Raw genomic sequence first — 21,945 nt, 5'->3', positions numbered from 1 at the left:
TGTTGGAACATAACCTTTCCTGGTAGGAGCAGAAGATACAACATGGGGCAATGGCTGCAACTGCAGGTTACGGAGTTCCGACTGACTGGACATGAGGAAAGATGTCTTCACCAGAGATTAGTGTAAGTCTGGAAGTTTTCAAGATTTGACTTGACAAAGTCACAGCTGACAGCGTTGGCAGCAGTCCTGCTTAAAGTGAAAGGACGGACTAGGTAAATTCCAGAGCTCCTTCTAACTGGCTCTTCTGTGATGCTGTCAATGAGTGCAGTGGGATTCTTCGTTCAGATACAGGATGCTTAATGCTCTTTTTGCACAGCTGGGGAACCTGTCCCCTTGAGCTATGCCAAATGACAGAAATTCAGATTCACTGAGAGAAATCCAGGAAAGATAATACTGAAACACACTCTCCTCATGGATAGGCCGACACCTTGCAGGAGTTTTCTTGTGGAGCTTAGAGTTAATCACTTAAAATCTAGCCAAAATGATCTAGAAAGCCTGTTGGCCTTCTCAGCTCTACTCACAGCAGGTGGAAATGGCAGGAGAGTGAGGGAAAACTCATTGCCACTGCCTTGTCTGCGCCACCACCTACAAGCTGAATCACAAGGGCCGTGCAGAGACCCTTGAAATTAGGCTGCTGGGGCCAAGTTGCTATTGGGAATGGGGTGGAGGCCAAGCAGCTTGAGGGCAGATTTTAGAAGTCAGTTTGGTATCTGTGCATGTTCATTGGTAGCTCCTGGGATTCTCAAGCTTTTAAAATCTTGCCCCCTTCAATTGACTGAAAACATTTCTCTTCAGTTTTTGGCTACACAGCACATTTTTGACCAAGGTCCTAATGATTGGGAGCTGGCTTGTGAGCGGTGTGAGCTGGTTGGGTATTTGCCAAAAAGGGTAGCCCTACCTTCCTCTGCTGTGTGCAGTTCTGCACCTCTTCCCTGTAAGGTTTGTGTTCAGTCAGTCCGGCTCCCAGCCTGTTCAAACCGATGTAAAGTGCCATCTTCGAAAAGGCTTTGACCGCCCCACATACAAATCCTCTTCTCTGCGGATGAGGCAGATCTTCCTGGGTTACATTTATGTTGGGCAGGCAGAGCAACTGTTAGGCATCAGATGGAGAAGGCAGAGCACAAACCTGGGCTGTCTTTTGTGCAGTCCCCAAGGAAATTGGGGACTCCCACCCTCTCCTCTCCCATGCAGGTCACTGCAGGGCAGAATGAGGTCTGCAATGAAGGTTTGTTATCTCATGCCACTTGGATTTCTTAACTCTGAAGTTCCTGAGCTTACCAAACTTCTGATGATGATAGTGGGAGAGGGGAAGGACAGACAGATAATCATTTCATCCTGCACCCTTTTTAATCCAAAAATTATGTTTTACATCCTCTAACATAGATCTCCTTTCTTTGGAGTTTGGGTTAGGACTATAAGACAGACAGGTATTCTACTGCCACTTGCAAGGGTAATAATTACCAGAGCTATTGATCCTCCTGCTGCAGACCAAGGTAACTATGGTAAAGACAATGGTCAAAAAGAAATTTCCCTCTGTGATGCGACATCGCCCATCACAGTGCATTACATGGATTTTCACATAACAAAACCAGTAAGGACTCCATCAAACAGCAATGACTGGATCTAGATGCGCCAATAACTTGACCTGGAACTAAAACCAGTACAGGGAAAGCAAGACCCAGGCCATGTCTGTTCTGTTGTGTGAGGGCAGGTGCTGCTCTGGGGAACTGGTTAATGTGTTACACGCTGTTAATGGGTTGAACTTTTGGCAGCTTCCCGTCATGTCACTGTCCCTCTTTCTGTCAGGGTGAAGGCCAGATTATCTTAGATGACTTGATTGTCCAGGCACTCTCTGGCCCCTTTTCCTGGCATTAGCCCTGGTGGGACAGGGAATGGAGAGCACGGGGGGAGCAGGGTGGGTGAAGGGGGAAGGTTTTCAGAGTTTGCTTTCCCTCTTTTCAGATCCCGCCTGTAAGCGGGGGTGAGGCTCACCCGCTCTGGTTTCCCAAATGCTAGCTCAATCTCCCGCCCCCAGTTCAAAGAAAATCAGACCGCGACCGCTCCTCCAGCCTCCGCCGTGACCGGCGCCACGGCCAGCACCGTACAGGGAGCCCTGCCAGAAATGGAGGCCTTCCCCTTACCCTCCGCCGTTAGCCCTCCTTTTCTTTAGCCACTACCTTTCCTCTTCCGTTGCCTGCTGCCCTGCCACAAAAAAAAGACACGGCTCCAGCCTGCTGGGCACCCTCCCCTCCCTCTCCCCCCCAGCGCCTGGCCTTCTGCCCGGACTCCGAGCTGCTAGTTCCAGCTCCTCCGCACCGCCTCTCCCCATTTCCAGATGGGCCCTGGCCTCCAGCCCTTATCTCCTCCAGCCCCTGGGCTGTTTGCAGAAGGGAGTATAAAGGCTTGGCTCGGAGAGCAGAGGGGGAGTACGAGCAGCACCGGACCAGACTGGGTGTCTGCTGGACTCACCACGACCTGCTCCCCTGCTCCGCACCATGGGGAAGGATGGGCTGCTCATCAAACCCAGCGTCTTCCTCCTGCTCCTCTTCTTCCTTCCTGGACACAGCTCGCCTGCCACAGAGCCGTAAGCTGCGCAGGGGGGTCTCTGGGCAGGCAGGAGACCTGGGTTGTATTTCTGTCTGTCGCTTCTTCTCTCATCTTTTGCCTACTTTCTTTTACCCAAGAATAAAGACTGGGGCTTTATTTTACTAGGGCTGGGTAAAGCATCTTCTACAAACAGCAGCCGTAGTGCGTCAGGGGGACCCAAAACAGTCCGTGAAACTGAGATATCAGTAAAACTTCAGGAAAAAAAAAAGAAAAAAAAAGAAAAAAGAGGGAAAGGTCTATGAGAATACCATTTGCTGCTTCAGTGAATTGACAGGATTTCAACAAAATTTTCTGCACAGAATTGGTTCTTTTGAAAGGCAACTTTTTAAAACTGTTTACACATTCAGTTTTCCTTAAGAGATAGACTTTTATGAAAAGACAGCGAAAAGTTTCATTTTGGGTTGGCTACCCTACTCCCAGGCTGAAATGCCCAGGAGATGGGAGTGGTTTTTTGATTGATAATGGGGGAAAAAGGAACAAATAACAGATCTGGCATGACCAGAAATGGCTTTATTTTTTAACTCACATTTTTCAGCTCAGCCAATGGAATGAAAATTCCCTTCTCACCCAAGGTTAGATGGCACTGTCAGACTGTGACTGTTAAGGTCTGTGAGGGTATATTGTGCTGCATCCTTTCTTCACCCCCTTTCGCCCTGTTTGTACGTGAAGGGAGTGCGTGTTGTGTGCATGTGCGTCGTACTTGTATGGCAGGAGCAGCGCACAAGGGGTCCTCACATCCCAGAGGCTTTCTCCTTTGGCTTTTTTTGGCAATGTCTTTTCCTCCGCAGCAAAGCAAGGCTGTGCTGCAGCACTTTCATCAAATGCAGACAGCAGGGCTGGGATCTGAGGGGCCAGAGCTTTCTCCCCGTAGACCAACTGATGGACATCAAGGTGTGAGAGCCGCCCATACCGCTAAAGCGAATGCCCTACCTTACTGCTGAGGTGTCGAGGGCTCTTCTCCCAGATTCTCGCTGCTCTGGGGATGCTTGTCGGAGGCCAGTCCTCGCCCACCCAAAAGGAAGCCTTCTTGCCATTAGAGGGGTCAGGTTTGATTCCCAGATGCAGTGCTGGGCACCGGGACGCCACCGGCACGTTGGTCCCCTGGGAGGGAGGTTGCATAGGGCTGAGCAGGGACCCCCTGCTCCGGCTGAGACAAGAGGGGCTTGCTTCCCTGAAAACCTGAAATTTTCTCCAGTGTTTTTGCTGAAGATGTGGCACCACGCTGTGGCAGTTTTGGGTCTCTGCGAGGAATGAGAGTTAGTGCTACGACGGTAGGCAGCGTGTGGTCAATGGCGTTTATTCACTGGGTACCGGCACTTGTGCGGCTCCTGAATCCCACTAACAGTGTCCAGCAAAGGTGACAATTGACTTGTCCCCACTGGTGTTATGCAGGGTCCCAGGAGGAAGCACTGCTGTTGTGCCAGAACCTGGAAAAACATATCCCTTCCAAACATCTGCACTGAGGATTTCCTGTGGTATTTTACTTCCGAGACCGGCCTCTCTGCTTTCCCCTGCTGTTACAGATATGCTGGAAATCTTGTTACACTCCTAGAAAATGCACCTCTCCCCCTGTGCAGTGAAGGCTGTAGTCATCAGATTGGTTTATTTGTTCTTTCTGTACAGCTCCTGCTACCTGTTCCTCTGACCTGTCCTCCCCTCTTCCTAGGCAATATATGGTGCTACTGCCCTTTCTGATACACACTGATTCTTCTGAGAAAGTCTGTGTTCAGCTGACCCACCTGAATGAGTCTGTGACACTGAGTGCCACACTTGAGTATCAAGGCGAAAACAGGAGCTTGATTGATGACGTGGTGTCAGAGACGGACTTGTTTACCTGCATCCCTTTCTCGGTGAGTATCTCATCCTTGTGGGCTGATCCCTTGTGCCAGGGATAAACTGTAAGGGCACTGAGTAGTAATGACCAGAGTAACACTGTGTAGGTATTCACATCCCTCTTGGCCAAAGATATGTTCACGTCCATCCTCAACACCCTTTCACTGCTGAGATCTCCTTAGTGTGCTATCTGAATGGGAAACGCTGAATCCTGGAAAGCCAGCCCCTCTCCAGGACAGAAGGACGAGAGGCCAGGAGAAAGAAGTGGTTTTAGTATTGATGCTCCTGATGGCTGTTTGGTGAACAGCTTCTTCAAATGGCTCTTCACATCATCCTTCAACAGCCACAGATTGTCACTTGAGTGCCTTCAAATTGGGGTAGAGCTTTTGAACCTCAGATACTTTTTGACTTGTGGGTATAGTACACTGCAGTAAGAACACAGAGCTGTGATTGCCTGTGACTGAAAAAGAGAGTGAGGCAGGAAATTTGTACCTTAATGTAACTGATAGCCCCAGGGACTATAGCAAATTGTAGGCAGCTAGGAATGTTGGTCATGTGCTTCAGAGCATAGATTACGTCTTTGGCCTGAAGGCTGAAGAACGGGCCTTCAGGACACTGAACAGGTTGGCATCCGTGTCTGGCTTTGTCAGATATAGGCTGAAGATTGAGTTTTGTCACTTGGAGAGAGATCTATAGAGATCTGGTATGTCTAGTTTGGAAAAGGAAATGTTCTGCAAGGACTAGGGACATTATCTGAAAGAGAAGGGGAATTATTCCATTGCCCCTGTGAATGTCAAAAGGAAAAGGACAGAAAAGTTTTGGTCAGGGCAGTAAGAATTTCTTAAAATTGGGTGGCAGAGATGGGGGTGCCTTTGCTGCGCAATACTTGCACAGCAGTAGGAATATGGGGCAAGTGAAGATCAGTCTCTTGTTCCTGATTATAGTTCTCCTCACCTCTGTGTTGGGTCCATCAGGATTATATTAAATCTCTTATTTCCTAAAGGCCAGCTCAGTTCTGGAAGCCTTTAAAGGTGGTCCATAACATAGTTGCTTTCTTACTCTCCAGCTTCCAAAATCAAATAGCCAGTCACCAGTCACATTTATCACTGTGACAGTGAAGGGGGCAACACTGCAGTTCAGGAGCCGCAAGTCAGTGCTGGTCAAGAATTCTGAGAGCTTGGTCTTCGTCCAGACAGACAAACCCATCTACAAGCCCGGACAGACAGGTACCTGGGAAGGGGTGGAGATTTGCATTTGAAGAAAAAATTCATACTAAACCTGTTGTTTTCTCTGGATACTAAAACTGTGCCGGCCAGATGTTGACTGCTTTCAGTGGGGGTCAGAACTGCAATCTCATGGCTGAGGCTTATGTTTTTAATGCTCCATTTAGGAACAATTTGGGAAACCTTAGATACATGCATATATCATCTGGAGCACCTGCACACACTCCCTCTGTCACTGGGGGCTCTATTGTTGTGGTCCATGCAGTTAGGGTCCACATTAGAATCAGAGAAAGACTGGATATTTGTCCTACAGCGAACAGGGCCAAAATTCAGACTGTGTCATGAAATAGCTTTTAAAGCTGCAGCTGGTTTTTCTCAGTGAAGACAGAGAGAACTATATAAGCCATTTATTTCTTCTGGGCCATTGATCTCCTAAATTTGGCCTAGACAGAAATGAATGTCCTAAAAGAGACGCTGAATTCTCTATCCATCCAGAGCCAACACAAACTTGCAGCCAAGTGCTGAAATAATTTGCTTGTATTCATCCTTCCTAAGAAGTCAGTCTAGTTATAACAAAATTAGAAGACCCATGTGAATTCTAATGTAAAAATATAACCTTGCAAAGTAGACAAAGGCAACTTAGATTTAACTTTGGTCCTGATTAATGGGATTCTGATGCCCATGATCGGTAAGGTGTTCACACTGCCATGGATTTGCTCTTAACATCCTCTTATTCATGTAATTTCTTACATGAGTAACCTTATAGCATGACTTAGCTTTCTAGTGAATGGAATTTCTTTAGAAGAGAACAGCTCTGTTCTCTGTTGTACCATTTGTTTTTGCAACTGATATTTTCTGGTTGGTGACTGCACTGTGGAACCTCACTGTCTGCCTTTCTCCATCAGTCCTGTTCAGAATTGTTTCTCTGGATACAGACTTCCGTCCCTTGAATGAAGTGGTAAGTATGATGCTTCCTTTTCACTAGTTACTTGGCCTTAAGTCATCTGTGTGGGGAAAGGGAGGAAAGAAGTGTCTTTTGGGGAGAGCTCTCAGTACACTGAGATAGTTGTGCAATTCCCGGCTTACCTCAGGTATTTTTAACAGGGTCTGTGCTTCAAATTTCTGCATAAGGCTGCCTTCTGCATTCTTGGAAAAGTTTGACAAACTGCAAATAAACTGTGCTGGTGTAAGCACCTCAGCAGTGGACAGATCTCCCATTATCACAGTGTGCACCTGCTCTTATTAGTATTGCAGATCATCCAGAGTTAGTGATTTCAGCTGACTTTTCTGCCTGAGACAAAGGATTGCCCCCCCTCTTGATGTACCTCAAAATACTCTGTTTGCTCTGTACCAGGAACTTTTTTCCTTATCCCATTGGGTGATCAGCTTGTTCCCTGAAACATGGTCATAGCCCTGGTCATTTGAGTGTGTTGCTTGCACGCTGTCTAAATATGCTGTTTCCTTTCTTCTTTTTCTAGTTTCCGCTGGTGTATATCGAGGTATGTACAAGCATTCAATTCGTGTTCATATCTATTGCACCTCACCCTGGGCAGAATAACTACCAATTGCCTCAGATGATTCTTGTCTATTTTATGTATTAAGCAGGTCCATTACATTAATTTGAATATACAGAGCTTTAACTCATACGGTGGCAACCATGTACTCTGGACCAAGCTTACAGCTCCTTCTGTTGTCCAGCCCTGGGCTCCCCACACAACCCTGCTAGTGCCCCCCACTCCTGTCCTGCAGCCTTCTGAAACACTGGGGCTGGGCCTCCCCTCACTGCTTTTGCTTTTTAGCTCTTGTTGCAAGCTCCCACTGTTCTAACAATCTCCTTGTGATCACATTCTCTGTAGGACCCAAAGAAAAACCGTGTGTACCAGTGGACAAAGGTAGAGTTAGAGAAGGGGTTAATCCAGCTGTTCTTCAACCTCACCTCCGAACCTATGCAAGGGACCTACACAGTGGTGGCACAGAAGGCCTCTGGGAAGACAATTCAGCATCCTTTCTCTGTGGAGGAGTATGGTAACTGTCGCTGCAGTTTCAAGTTCCTAACAGCTAGTCGTGTGAGGCATGAAAGCTTAACTGAGCAAGGTGGTAGATCTGACCAGGATGTCCCACATGGCTGGAAAAACATCTCTGGGTCCTCTCCCTCCCAAGCATCATCCCTTTCTGAGGAGTGAAGACTGGAGGACTTGAGCCACCCATCTCCACTCCTCCCTAAGCCCCAGGCCATGCAGTGCAGCTCTTCTGACTGCCCCTCTCAGCAAGGCTCCCATCAGGGCAGCAATGTGCTTGGATTAGTCTGTGCTGGCAACCACAAGCCTCACCTCCTTTCAGAGGTGAATCTAAGGCCACAGCCTCATCTCCAGTTGGCTACTGTCAAGTGTCATGCTATGAGTCTGACTCTCCCTTGCCTAAGGCCCAAAGACCTTTTGGTGTAGGCTGGGGCTGTCTGTAAATTCAGACCTTGCCCTTCCTCCCCCACAAGCTAAGCCTGCAGCTTGCATGACGCCTTAGTGCCTTAACATCTCTCTGGTGTTCTCACCACTATGCCAGTTCTATCTGCTTGGCTAGAAAATGGTATCCCAATACACACCGGCACATGGTCGCAACCAACATAGGTTCCCACCCCAGCAAGCCAGCTGTAGCCCTTGTTATATGGTCTGACATGATCTGGCTCATGCAGCAGAGATGAGTCCTAGAAGGTGAGTCTGGAAGTCCTTTGACTTTTTTCAATTGCAAGGCTGTTCCTATGCCCTGAATCCCTCCTAGCTCTCCCAAGACAGTCACCGTCCACTTCCCCTCCTGCAGCTGGGTTTGGATGTGATGTCACCCTGTGCTAAGTCACCGGGGAAGCTATGGGGTCTTCCTATTTTGCAAATTGGTGAGGTCTACATGCTTTGGAAATGCAGAGACCAGGCTGCAGTCCCAGTTCTGCATGTTTGTGGGAGACCTGTATTGACTTAACTCTCTATTTTACTGTATCCTACTGCTGTGGGACTGATATCTCATGTGTTATCTAAGAAGCTGCTGTATTTTAATAACTGGTGTAATAATCTTGTCTTACCTGGCACAGTTGTTGGCTGAGTGCCTGTGGTTTTCACTGACTTCAGTGGGATGTGCAGGTGACAGAAGCCTCTCAAATCTGACCATTTAGGTGTAAAAGGGTTTCAGGTAATTTGTAAGAATAGTCTTTGAGCAGCCTTCATGTCTTATTCTTATGTTATTCCCCACCACATACACTGTTTTGCTTTGGTTTTGCTGCAGTGCTGCCAAAATTCGAAGTAACAGTGAAAATGCCCAAGGTGATCACCATTCTTGATGAGAAGCTGAAGGTGACAGTTTGTGGTCTGTGAGTGCCATTCTTTCAAGTCCTTCTTGGTTTCAGGTCTGCCTTCAGCTGCTGCTGCAAGTCCAGTTGGGAGACTGAGATATGATACTTCATTATATTTCTCAATCATTTTGGGGCCCCAGGACCAAACAGACTACATCTACCATTAGACAAAAGGCAACAATATTGCTTGGGGCACTTTGTATGTAACATGTAGAAACATTTTGTTCTTCTGTTTTTTTGGAAGGGTTTTTTTGGCATTTTTTTTTTGAGTCACAGAGGATTTCAGACAAGCTACAGTGCTAGGGAAGAGGTCTTCAGTTTAGTTTACCTGGGAATGGTGTTTTAACTGTGACTTTTTCTTGTCATTGCTGAGAGGAAACCAGAAGTGATGCAGCTGCCCTCTTTCCTTTGGGCCACCTCATTCGATTCTGCATAGCAATGTTCCATGCATCCTGCAGGGACAGCCACGGCTCAGGCTGAAGAACAAGCCAAAAGACCCAGTGGACATACATACACAAACCAGTTCCATCAGAATTGGGTAGTGGAGTAGATACTTGAAACACATTCTCCAAGATGAGGAGTACTCTCAACTAAATCAGCATTAGGGTAAATGAATTCTGAAGACTTGTATGTTATTCCCAGGGATGCAATCAGGACTATAAGATTCAGTGCTCCTGCCCCCGTTGCCATGCTTGATCCTAAAATGTTACTGAATTTCTTTCTGCTTTTTATTCCCTGTGATGACCCTGCTGTGCCCTTGAGGCAGCTCTAGGGAAGAGTAGTGGCAGGTGAGCTAATCATTTTTCTCCATGCCTCTTACATTCCTAATGGCTCTGTTTTTCTTTCAATCCTCCCCGCTGGTAGATACACATTTGGGAAGCCTGTTCCTGGCCTCGTGAGCTTCCGTGTCTGCCGAAAGTTTGAACGTGCAGCTACTGCCTGCTATGGCGAAGAGGCTAGAGCAGTGTGTGATGAGTTCTCTGGACAGGTGGGTCACAATTACTCTTGTGGGTAGAGCAATAGGAGAAAGTGTGGTTTATTGAGCATGCCTTGTAGGCACAGGCTGGGCCTGAGTTTGTACGAGCATGATGTGAAGAGGGGAGAGTATCCATGTATTTTAAGGAAGCCTGAAGAAGCAGAGAAAATAGAGTGCAAGATGAAATGTGAAAGATAAAAATAGGGAGAAGGTCTGTGCAGTAAGAAAAATGTATGTAAAGTCAAGAAGCTGATGGAGAAGGAAGAGATGGAAGAAACAGAAAGAGGTCAGATAGAGTGTAGAGAGTATAAGAGAGAAGTAAGATAGAAAAGGCATGAGTCATGAGAGAAGAGTTGGGGCTGGCTTACACTAGACACAGTGTGTGGGATCAGAAGTTAGTGTCAGAATCAGGAAAGGAGCAGAAACCAGGGGAGGGGTGATGCAGTTTGAGCAAGAAGGAAAGGAATATGGGTTTAGTGGCAGCGGTTAAGACAGACAGAAGAAAAAAAAAATCACTTTTTTCACTCTTCAGACTGGCAAGTCTACAAGAGCAAAACTGAATGATGTTTGGACCATGGACAGGTGCAACAGGGCTAGCTTAATTGACAGGAGCTGGGGTAATAGCAATTGTGGAAATATGCCAGGACAAGAAAGCAAGCAGAAGACATTCGTATGGTCCTTGGGGTCTGCTACAGTATGATCCCCACAATTGCCTCTGCCACTGCTGTTCTTATCCATGTTAAAAGAAAATATGAACACTGCAGTGCTAACCTCTGTTCCAGGCAACTCTTCCCTTTTCTGTGGAGACTTGCCTTGTACATGAAGATGCTGAAGTGAAGTGGCAAGCTTTGGAAATACTTTTCCAGTTGTCATCTTCTTTCTACACATACCTAGGCTTTGGTTTATGTATCACTGTGCATTTCAAGCCAGCAGCTATATTCTAATGTGCCTGATGCCAGGCAAACATTTCCTGTGTGGCATATACTTGAATAATTCCCTATGCTTCTGTATCTAGTGCTTGCAATTTCAAACTTCACACACACATACACTAAACTCTTCTAGGTTGCAAACTCTTTGCTCTGATGTTGCTGCAAGTACTTCAAAATGCTCCTTGCCAAGTTACTTATGTGCTTTCCCAGTTTTCATAAAAACAACAGAGAGAATGATCTGTGAGGTTATGGGCTTCTCTTCCAGTTCAGAGCAACGCACAGTGATGGATCCATTAAGTTGAATAAGCATTGTATAAATGAGACTATAAAGGTCTTGTTTGTTTTCCTCCAACAGACAGACAACTATGGCTGCATTTCTGAAATGGTAAAGACCAAGTTATTCCAGCTCAAGAGAAGTGGATATGAGAATAAGCTCCATGTGGAGGCTAAGATTAAAGAGGAGGAGACAGGTATGAACTATCTGGATCAAAGAGCCATGTAATAAGCTCAGGAGAGACCAGCAGAGGGGCCCGCCAAGTAGGAATGAGGGAGAAAAGCAGACTCTTGCTTTTCTGAAATCCTAAAGTTTTCCTACCTGGAGGCCAGGAGCATCAACAAAATTGCTTGTCCAGCAAAGGGGGGTTGGTCTGGGGTAAAAGTAATTCTGGTCAGGCAGAGGCAAATTAATTCTTCATGTTTCTTCCTGCAGGAGTGGAGTTGACTGGAACAAGCTTCTCTGAGATCACAACCACTATTAGCAAAATCACCTTCGAGCATTCAGACTCTCGCTACAAACCCGGAATCCCCTACTTTGGGCAGGTAGGGAAATCATGAGAATTGAATGCCACGAGTGCCAAACAATCGTGCTACTGAACCTCCCGGACAGATACATGTCCCCCCTCTGCAAAGATGCTGGACCTCAGTGCCGCTAATCCCTGTGGGCCTCCTCTCCTCTGCAGGCTCTCGAACTGGGGAACAGCAGCCGAGAGCACAGCCCTCATTCTGCTTACCCCTCTGTCCTTGTGCTTCTGCTTCTCTGGTCAAGTAAAATTCTGCTTTTCCAGTCACCTGTTTAATAGGAGGCATAAGGGGTGTGAGTGCATGTCAATCTCCACGAGCACGCCTCTGACCCAGAGGTGGAGATAAGAAAGGGCCAAAGAAATAAGATTCAGAAAGTTTGCAGCTCTCTCTGAAAGAGATAGGTGATGCACATGTAAAGAGCAGCGGAGGCTTCCTTGTCTGACATGAGCTCAACATCCTTAGCTTGGCGGTCTATCAGTCTGTTCAGGTGACAGGCATTCCTCTCCTTCTATACTATACTGGTTTTGCTCCTCCAGGTGAGACTAGTGGATGGGTCTGGTGCTCCAATTGCCAATGAAGTTGTGAAGATCTCTTTACAAGGAGGCCAGGGAATCAACTATACAACAAATGAAGAAGGCAGGGCACAGTTTGTACTGAACACTTCCAAGTTGAACGTCAATTCTGCTGGAATTAGGGTGAGTGTTGCGGGCAGAGGAGGTGATGAAGTGACCTACAGGGCTGGAAGGGGAGTACCTCTGAAGTTTCTACTATATATGAAGAAGCACTTAGCTTCTTGTTCCTGGTTGGTTGTGCCAACCTTGACACCAGCGTGGTGGAAATAATCGTACAACAAACCAGGTTGCCAAGTCACAATTGTACTTAGCTTCTAAGTATTTGATTCCTGCTTGGCAGTAGCAATATAGGGTTAGAAGGAACATCAAGAGGTCATAATAGTCCATTCTGCTCCAAGGCATCACCAGCCCTACCTAGACAAATCTGTTTCAAGGGTAAGTCTAACTCCCATGGTGGAGTGCTGCTTGTGCTTTGCTGTCTTTTCAATTAAATGATTTCCCAAGTATCTCATCTCAATATCCTTTGTGGTCAGTTAAGGCAATCTGCATTTTTCAGGGTTTAATTTAGCATTCTGAGTTTCTAAGCGGTTCTCCTTATTATTTTTTTTCTTATTTTTTTTTTCTTTTTCCTGCCATAAGGAAAAAAAGAGTATGAACCATTCACAGAAATTCTCCCCCTGGAGTGGAATTTGTTTATCTGGGAAAAATAAGTGCTGCTGAGCATCCTTTTGTTAGTGGAAAATGCAATATGTGTGTAATATGCACATTTCATAATCTTTCACCCTGGAATAGGGCAGATTGTCTAGAATTGTATTTGCTCTTCTCCCTACAATTCTCTTGTCACAGATTAAAACCATTAAAAATTATCCAGAACTTACCACTAGGTGCTTGAAGTTTTCAGAATTTTGGAGGGTGAAGAAAAGGCAAGAGTTCTCAAGCATAGTGAGAAAGATAAGGAAATAAGGGCACATGAGGCACATGAAATGGTGAAGTAGCACCCTTCTAAATGTGAAATATCTTCCCCTTGCTCTCATTTTTAAGAAGATCTGGACTCTCTCAGGTCCTAAACTTCTGTTCAATTTAAGTTTTGAATTCTTACGTGGAGACTTTTCCTCCTTTTCTGTAGCATCCCTAGCTTGATCTTGGCACTGGTAATCTCTGAACTGAACGGCACTATCCCTTCTCCAGTTCCAGTAATGAGAAGAAAAATTAATATCAGCTTATTTTCTCTTTAAACTAACAGGATATTGGAGGGGGCAAGGTATTAGGGTAAAGAGCCCTTGAGGTGATACTGATAGTAAACAAACAACTGATATGATTCAGCTTGTTTGAGACAAACTCCAGATTCTCTGGGAGTGAGATCATTTCCAAGGATTTGCTAAGGGTACCATCACCCTGTCTTGCATATTCCAAACTCACGGGGCTTTTTGTAGGTTACCTTGTTGCTTAAAACCAAAAAATACAAAACCTTTAATGTTAGGCCATGAATTTTGGCTCTAGTTCAGCCACCTGTGTTTGAGGATCTATGTGTGTATTTTCTCCTTTTCCAGGCAACTCATAAAGTACACCCCTACTGCTATGACCGTTCCTGGGTTGTTCCGTATTATGAAGAAGGCTATCTCCAACTAAAGCGCTTTTACTCTCCTAGTAATAGCTTCCTCAAAATTGAGCCCCAGTCCGAGACACTAAGCTGTGGCTTCTCCACAGAGGTCCGGGTGCACCATATCCTTACTCCAGCAGCTGTAGGAGAGCAGAAGAAAATCGTCTTTTACTACTTGGTAAGCTTGCAACTGCCATACGGTGAGGATGCCACTGGTAATTGTAGGGGGGTTGGAGATGGAAATTGTGGCAGCAGGCTTTAAATGCTTTCCCATCATCCTTCATATGTTCTTTTCCCACAAAAAGGAGGGGCTGGGTTAAGAGCAGAATAAGGATGTCCCAGTGCCCCCTGGGTGAGCACTGGGATTCTGCCTCAGGGAGGCAGAGAACAGCTGAGCAGCAGACATACAGCTCAGCTGCTCTCCTCTCAGGTTCCCCTCTTTGAGGTTTGGCTCATGTATAACCTCAATCACAGCAGGGTTTCTCCTTCCATTCAGGTGATGGCCAAGGGAATCATTAAGCAAGCGGGCACCCACATTCTGGATTTACAGCAGGAAAGTGGTGAGTTCCTCTCCCCTGCCAAATTGTCGCTGTCCTGGGAGGTTAGGCAACTGTGGCAGACATACAGGCTGCTTCCATATAAATGCAGGGATCCACATCTACATGTCCCCTAAGATATGGGAAGAGTTTGAGCTTTCTTTGCCTTTATTTAGGCTTTGCACAGATTTGCTCTAATCCCCTGTGCCAGCTGTCTTTCTTCTGCCACTGCACTTCTGGGGCTCCAATGCTCCTAGGAGACACAGACTGATGGTCTGTTTTTAGAAGCTGAACCAAAATTCAGCATGCTTATGCACTGGAAAACAGAACTTGAAACAGGCTTTTTCAGTCAGTGAGATTTATACATCTCTGTGAGCACTAATTCATCCCACTTGGAGCCCTGGAGTTATGAAGTTCAGAATGAAGTCAAATCTAAGAATTTTGGCTGCTCCAAGAGCAGGCTTCCTGTACCTTAACTTTTTGCTCTCGTTTTGTTTGCTAGCCAATGGGGTCTTCTCGCTACAGCTGCCTGTACAAGCTGATATTGCTCCAGTGGCCCAAGTGCTTGTCTATACCACTGCCCCCAGCAGTGAGGTAATCGCTGATTCAATCAAGTTCAACGTAGAAAAGTGTTTCAGCAATAAGGTAAGTGTCCACTTCTTGAGGGAGCAGCCATCAGACTGCAGCATGGTCAAGCTCATTTATTTAGATTTATCCTGGCTAAGCTCATTTCTTTAGATTTACTAACAATGGACAAGCCACTTATAAATTTTTCTAGGTAGCTTCACTACTTACTGGTTTGTGCTAGCTTGGAGGAGATCAGCTGCTGGGAAAAAGGTGCCAGCACGGACTACAGTCATAAAAACCCTCTTAGCAACTAGTCACAGCCACTGATCTCACAGACGGTCCTGGGTAAGAAAAGGGGGGCCGCATGTCTTATGTCATACTGCAACACATGCATTTTACTCCTTTTCACACAAACTCATTCCAGCAATGAGGTGGCTGCTTGTGGAGTCACAGAGCAAAAATAAAACATACACAGCCCCAGTCCAGTGGGGGAAGCTAATACTTGTCAGATCTTTCAGCTCCTGTACATCTCATCCTGTCATTTTAATTTCTATTGTGTGTAAATGGAGATAAACCTTGCCTGAACCTGCTGCGCAATGCACAGTGGTGCTTCAATAGCAGTGGTGAGACTGAAAGAATGCAGAAAAATAAAGCCTTTCTGTGAGCGGGTGGACCATTGTTCTCTTATAGCCCCACAAATTCCTTATTCAGAAGAGAAGACTGATGTATGAGCAGCCTTAAGAAGAGAACAACCTCAAAAATTCCCATCGGGACTTCAGAATAGTAGACAGGACACTGCTAAAGACAGTCACTTGTCCTGCTAAAACCCAAGCTAAATGAATTCTTGAGACTTGTGTCACTGTGGGAGCTTGGTCACCTCAATTTTGTTCATATATTAAAGGTCATACTGTGCACTGCAGTAAGGTCTGGGTGCAAGCCAAGTGCCAAGTGGTTTACGTGCTCAGATACTGCTTTCCTCTCTGAAGCATCTTGAAGTTAAAGCTGTTGTCAGACCAGATAGGACAGACTTTCAGCTATCTCTATGCTAGACAGTTTTACTAGAAGCAAGCTTGCTACAGCCCTTGTTGTGCCATTTCCTGAAGAACATTTCTTTTGCACTCTCAGGATTAATAAATCCACACTGGGAGAGTATTGGGGGGTGCCAGCAGAAGGCATGCTGGGGTCTGGGTGGGACATGAGGGAGACTGGCAGCTGATGCTGCTTTGTCAGGCAACTTGTTTACTCTGAGGATGCTTTGATCATTGCATGTGAGGGGAGAGTTTGTACTTCTGAGGAGAGGGAAGATTTATGCAGGTCAGCCATCTTATTACAAAAATCGTGTGAGATGGTGATGGTAACAACTTCTGCTAGCAAGGACTTCCAGGACAGAGGTTGGTAGGGGCTTGTTAGAGTGGTGAGTTAGGTTTCGGGGAAGGCACATGAATGTGGCAGACCAGTTCTTCAGAATCATTACCAGCCAGTAGATATTGCAATATTGCTCCAAGGCATCACTGCTTCTCATGTTACCAAAGAATCTGCTAAGCAAGGTCTTTGCAAGCCTGTTTTCTCTCCACATACAGTATCTGGGTGCAGTACAGAGACCGGGCCTGGTTCAAGACCATGCCCAGCTGCCTGAACAGATCTAGCTGCTATGTGAGATTATCTCATCATATTCACAGTGGCCATAAAACCCCAAAATGCCTTAAAATTTTTATGAGCAATTGCAATGCTTGAAGTTGCCAAGAACTGTTAGTGCTGATTCCTCTGGCGCTGCAGGACGGAAATCCAGCTCTGCAGTAGCACGGAGGGAGTGTGTGTGTCTGTGTGCATGCCTGTGTGGGCTTTGTAAGGTTGGAACCGATGCACTCAACTGGAGGGAAAAGTCCGGCAAGGCTAGGGCATCTGTGACGCAGCTTTTCCTGTGGCTACAGGTGGACTTGAGCTTCTCTCCTTCTGAAGGCCTGCCTTCCTCTGATGCTCACTTGCTGTTCAGAGCCTCCCCGAACTCCCTCTGCGCCGTCCGGGCTGTGGACAAGAGCGTTCTCCTCATGAAGCCAGAAGCTGACCTGTCACCCAGCTCTGTAAGTGCTGAGTCTGTGCAGCAAGTCAGAGCAAGTGCAGCCCAGTGCTGGAGGGGGAATAGTGAACAGCCCCTCTTGTCAGTGCTGGCACAGGAAGGCTGCCCTGTGCTGTTTCTCGTCTTCGTCCGGTGGGCAAAAAGAGGAGAACTGGGCAGCAGCTGTTTCTTAGGGGGTTTGTGCGATTGTAGGGATGGCACTCGGGAAGCTATTTTAAGGGGACTGCTTCTCTTGGCCAGCGCCAAACACTGTTGTTTGATGATAATTTTTCAGTTATTGTCTCCAGCCATGGATTAATTTTCTTGGAGTAGCGTCTGGAAGTGTCAGAGTTTATTCCCCTCACGCCAAGCAGCAAACGACAATCCCTGAGTAGGTACAAAGTACCACATATGGGGTGGCCAGTGTCATTTTTTATATATGTGAGCCATAATAACCAGAGTAACATGCTGTCCATAACAAAAGAGGCAGTATCTCCAAATTTGGATCTCTTTTTTGACTCCCAAATTCCCATTGCTCCCACCACAGGGAGGACCATGGCAATGTGGATGTATGTGCAGGTGATGGGACTGTTTTGGTGCTTGCATCCAACTCCCTCAGTTGTGTTTTGTGACAGTGGACACTGAAAATGCCAAATACCCTGGCTTTTTCTGCCTAGGTGTATAGCTTGCTGCCAGTGAAGGAATTGCATGACTATCACCACGGTCCAGACATGCTCTTGGAGGAGCCCCTGGAGAATTGTGTCCCCTTGGAGAAGATAGTTCTGAATGGGATCACCTATTCTCCAGTAGTGGTGACGAATGAAGAGGACACTTACAGCATTCTAAAGGTATAGCTCTCTTGCATGGTTAGGGAGTGGAGTGGGAGAAGGACTGAGAATATTTAAGCCTTCTGTGGCATGATGCAACGTAACAAGGGAAGGGTTTGTGAATCTGAATGATCTGACCACTAATTTTTTATCCAGAGGCAAGTTCAGTGAGAGTCATAAACTTCACCTGTCTTGCCAGCTTTGCTCCCCACTTGGTGGAAAAGGGATCAAAGTTTTCTTCTTACAGGAAAAGCTTTGAGGCTGACTTGAAATGAGGTTCTAATGGGAGGTAAATAATCCCGTGCCATTACAGTTACCCCAAATAAATCAATACGTCCTTGAGCTGCATTGTAGCTACAGACATTTCCTTCCAGAAAGAAAATTCTGTATCTACTCCCTGGCTCATCCTGACCCCTGGGCTGGAACTGGACTGGAACCAGTGCCCTAGAAACAGAGGGGATCTATCCTTTGGTCTTTCTGAGCCACCCAGGCACCCAGACCCAAGGCTGGGGGGATCATCTCAAGGTCTAATCCACAGACAGTAACAGCTTCTCCTCTTGAGGCAGTAAAATACAAATGTCAGGTCTGCTGTGTAAACCTCAACAGGAGTCAGTATCAAAAACCAATGTTGGGTTTCTCTCCCATAGGAAATGGGTTTAAAGGTTTTCACAAATACCAAGGTGAGGAAACCTTGGTACTGCAGCACTGACAATTACATGCCTGCAGGAGTCCGCCTTGCATCATCTTCAGTCATGTCTGGAGCACCTATACAGGCAATGAGGACAAGCGGTAAAGGAACTGGGTTTTGTTATCACCTCTGTTCTGAATAGAGATCCTGTCTGTATTTTGGGGTGAATATGTAAAAAAGAGCTGGGGTTGTGGATTGAACTCTTGGAAGTAGTACTGAATTGGTGGGTTTGCAGATTTCAGCTTCTGCATCAGCGTGGGGCTTATCTCTTTTGCTGGGTTGTGAAGGTCTACAGACAAGCTTTGATAACCCCAAATTAGAAGTCAGCAGAACCAGGTAGTTTTCAAAGACTCTGGCAGAGCAGAGGATATTATTCTGCTGCTGAATTCTCTGCTTACTAGGTTTTTACAGTAGACTTCTTTTCCCAGGTATCACTTAAGTTGTCTCCGATACCATTTTCAATCTGTCCTCATTGACTCATCCTGTTTTATGTATGGTCAAAACCAGATGAAGTGGATGACAAATTTTTCAGTGACAAGCTGGTAGACTTTGGGGGCTTAGAATGGTAAGATGGGTGTGGTAGAAGTCCAGTCTGAAATGGACCCACCCTATTTCTAAGTGTATCTCAACTCTTACACTGTAGCTGTTTGGGCAGCAGAATTGGCCATATCATCCTCCAGAGTATCATATTAAGGGAAATATCCTAGAAAATCTAAGTTATTTTAGCTGGATAACTGATTCAGAGAGTTTCCCTTGGCACAACAACCTGTGCTGTTGTACATGTCCAGTTTTAAGACAATTTCAACTTCTGACACAAGTTGCTAAGATGCAAGATATATGCTTTTTAATTATTTTAAACTGAAATAGACAGCAGTAAGAAGACTGAAATACCATGATAGAAAAATAAAAGCAAGCCATCTGTCATTCTTGCTAGGAGCTATGTGATACAGCTCTGATAGCATCTTTCACTTGTGCTCTGAGACCTTCTCAGACTCTGGAGGTGCCCATTGCACAGATAGTATGGATACTTGCTAGCTTCAAAATTGTTATTCAAATGTAGAAATTAATTTAGCCAAAGTAAAGATGACCAAACCTATAATTTAGTTAAGAGCTTTTCTTCTTTATCTGTTTGGGTGTATTTCTCTTTCTGTTTGTAAAAGCCAGGCAAAGCAAGTCCAACCCACCCCATCTTTGTTTTCCAGTTGTTCAAAACTGAAGTAAACCAAAGGCTTATTTTTTACCGAATTTCATCCCAAACTCAGAATATTTTCTTGGGAATAATTTTTGCATGTGAAAATTTTATTTTAGTCAAAAAGTCTTTTTTTGCCCCTCCCAAATTCCAGCTGTGTGATTTTAGTTTGAGCATCTTCAGCCTAGTTCTTGAGGAGGCCATAGATTTGGCAGGGAGGTGGTTTTCTCAGTTACAATGACCCTACAAACACACTGCACTAGAGGGATGTTCCATTGCTAACTGGCTTGATAGGATGGAGAGGGATGTCATGTTAAGACTGTACCTGAAAGGGAAAAGGCTGCTGGCACAGAATAGAATGGTCATAAATAGCTCTTTGCTCTAACATCCTTGTTTTAACCTTGTGAAGTGCTGCCCCACAAACTTTGAGGTTTACTGGAGACTAGTGAGAAATAATGGAAGTCTAGCTCTTCTTGCTAATAAGCCCTGACCCTGAAACTTCACTGCTGTTGGTACCAGTGCTCACTACAGGCACACCAAACATCTGCTGCCAGCACAGCTTCTGATTGCCACAGAGATTGCTGCTTTCTCAGACTGAAGCATGATGCTGATGTAGATCTTGCTTGTTTGGAATTATCAGTAGTTGATTTCTTTTTCATCTCATCGCATTCAGGCATTCAGTCAGATAGAATTTATGCCACGTTACACACTCCTGAAGAGGTGACGGAGACAGTCCGAAAGTATTTCCCAGAAACTTGGATTTGGAGTTTAGTATCTATAAGGTAAGGACCTTGGGCTAGTTCCTTCCTTTTTAATAAAACCGGTTTTATAAAGTGAAAATGTGAATACCCATGTTTGCCAAGCCTTTTCAATGCCCAAAAGCCCTTCATTGTTTGCAGAGATCACTTGGCAATCCTCTGAGATGGAATTACCTTCAGCCATGGTTAGGTTTGTCCAAGGAGTGGTTGTGGGTCTGCAAGAAGATGTGGGGTGGCCCTACAGTAACAAACATACTGTGACCCATCATGCACAGGGACACGTTCAGTAGGCCAAAAGGGGTACAGATAGTCACCAAAATGCCATAAAAATCATCCCTCTGTCTTTTTTCTCCATCCCTCGCCAGCTCTGAGGGAAATGCTGATCTAGACGTGACCATCCCTGATACCATCACCGAGTGGAAAGCCAATGCATTCTGCACTTCGGCAGACACGGGCTTTGGCCTGTCCCCGACAGTGTCCCTCAGAGCCTTCCAGCCCTTCTTTGTAGAGCTCACCATGCCCTACTCTGTAGTGCGTGGCGAGTCCTTCACGCTGAAAGCCACCGTTTTCAACTACCTGACCGCCTGCATCAGGGTAAGGAAGGTTCAAATCCTTCTCTGTACCTGTGTAACTTCTTCTACGCCTCTAGCCCTCACCTAGCCTTCTTATCTTATCTATGAATATCCCTAGACTCTTCACCCCTGAAAATCTTATGTTACTCCTCCTATATACTCCAAACGCAGAACCCACAGCTCCCTGCTCCTTTGCTACTGAAGAAATAGTTATTGCTATGGTTTCCTAGCTCCCTGTCTCTCATGAGTACCCTTTCCTGATTCTGCTTCTCTCCACAATTGGCAGGTCAGTGTGACTCTGGCTCAGTCTACTCATTTCCTGGCTACTCTGGTGGAAAAGGAGGAAGAATCTCACTGTCTCTGCGAGAATGGGAGGAAAACAGTGGCTTGGCTGGTGACTCCCAAATCTCTAGGTAAAGGCCTCAGGGTGCTGAAAACTGCAGGGAGGATTTTTCTGTGCTGTTGTCCCTGCTCAGTATGTGGTGTTAGAGCAACACAATTTCCTCGGAAGCACTGCAGCTGAGTGTCTGTCTCATCTGGTGTTATTTAGGAGGCAAAGGCTGGTGGGCTCAGTGTCCGAGGCTGTGCCTGGCACCACATGCAGTACCATCAAGCCTTACAGCCCTTGGACAACACCTTCTGAAGCCACAGACATTGCTGGCCAGCAGGGATGCTCTGTCAGCTCCATTCCTCCCAGAGCTTAGATGATTGTCCCATGGGATCGTCATATTTTGTTTTCACTGTTGTTACGTGCTGTGGTCACAGCTGTGGTGTACATGTGGGGTAGCAGTGTGATGAATAGCAGCGGGGCTGGTGAGTCCCACCATTGTGGTGTTCTAGGTTCTGGAAAAGAGTCACCAAAATAGAGTCACCT

General features: G+C 46.0%; 1 protein-coding gene across 2 annotated transcripts in view; it reads left to right on the top strand.

Annotated features, from left to right (window-relative positions):
- The first annotated feature begins 2,340 nt into the window (after positions 1–2,340).
- Positions 2,341–21,945, top strand: part of A2M (alpha-2-macroglobulin) — a 31,011-nt gene continuing 11,406 nt past the window's right edge. The window contains exons 1-20 of one of the 2 annotated variants that reach the window (XM_049822023.1): positions 2,341–2,584; positions 4,274–4,457; positions 5,507–5,666; positions 6,569–6,621; positions 7,142–7,162; positions 7,520–7,688; positions 8,934–9,018; positions 9,865–9,988; positions 11,261–11,375; positions 11,615–11,724; positions 12,243–12,401; positions 13,829–14,056; positions 14,375–14,438; positions 14,917–15,059; positions 16,913–17,062; positions 17,715–17,885; positions 18,512–18,653; positions 20,415–20,523; positions 20,865–21,093; positions 21,358–21,484. In XM_049822023.1, the coding sequence (XP_049677980.1) occupies positions 2,496–2,584; positions 4,274–4,457; positions 5,507–5,666; positions 6,569–6,621; positions 7,142–7,162; positions 7,520–7,688; positions 8,934–9,018; positions 9,865–9,988; positions 11,261–11,375; positions 11,615–11,724; positions 12,243–12,401; positions 13,829–14,056; positions 14,375–14,438; positions 14,917–15,059; positions 16,913–17,062; positions 17,715–17,885; positions 18,512–18,653; positions 20,415–20,523; positions 20,865–21,093; positions 21,358–21,484 (2,632 nt within the window). In that variant the 5' untranslated portion in view covers positions 2,341–2,495. The other variant, XM_049822024.1, reaches the window with a different exon arrangement.

This window comes from Accipiter gentilis, chromosome 18 (assembly GCF_929443795.1).
Source record: "Accipiter gentilis chromosome 18, bAccGen1.1, whole genome shotgun sequence".
In the NCBI taxonomy this organism is placed as follows: domain Eukaryota; kingdom Metazoa; phylum Chordata; class Aves; order Accipitriformes; family Accipitridae; genus Astur; species Astur gentilis.
This window is presented reverse-complemented; position numbering and strand designations above follow the sequence as displayed.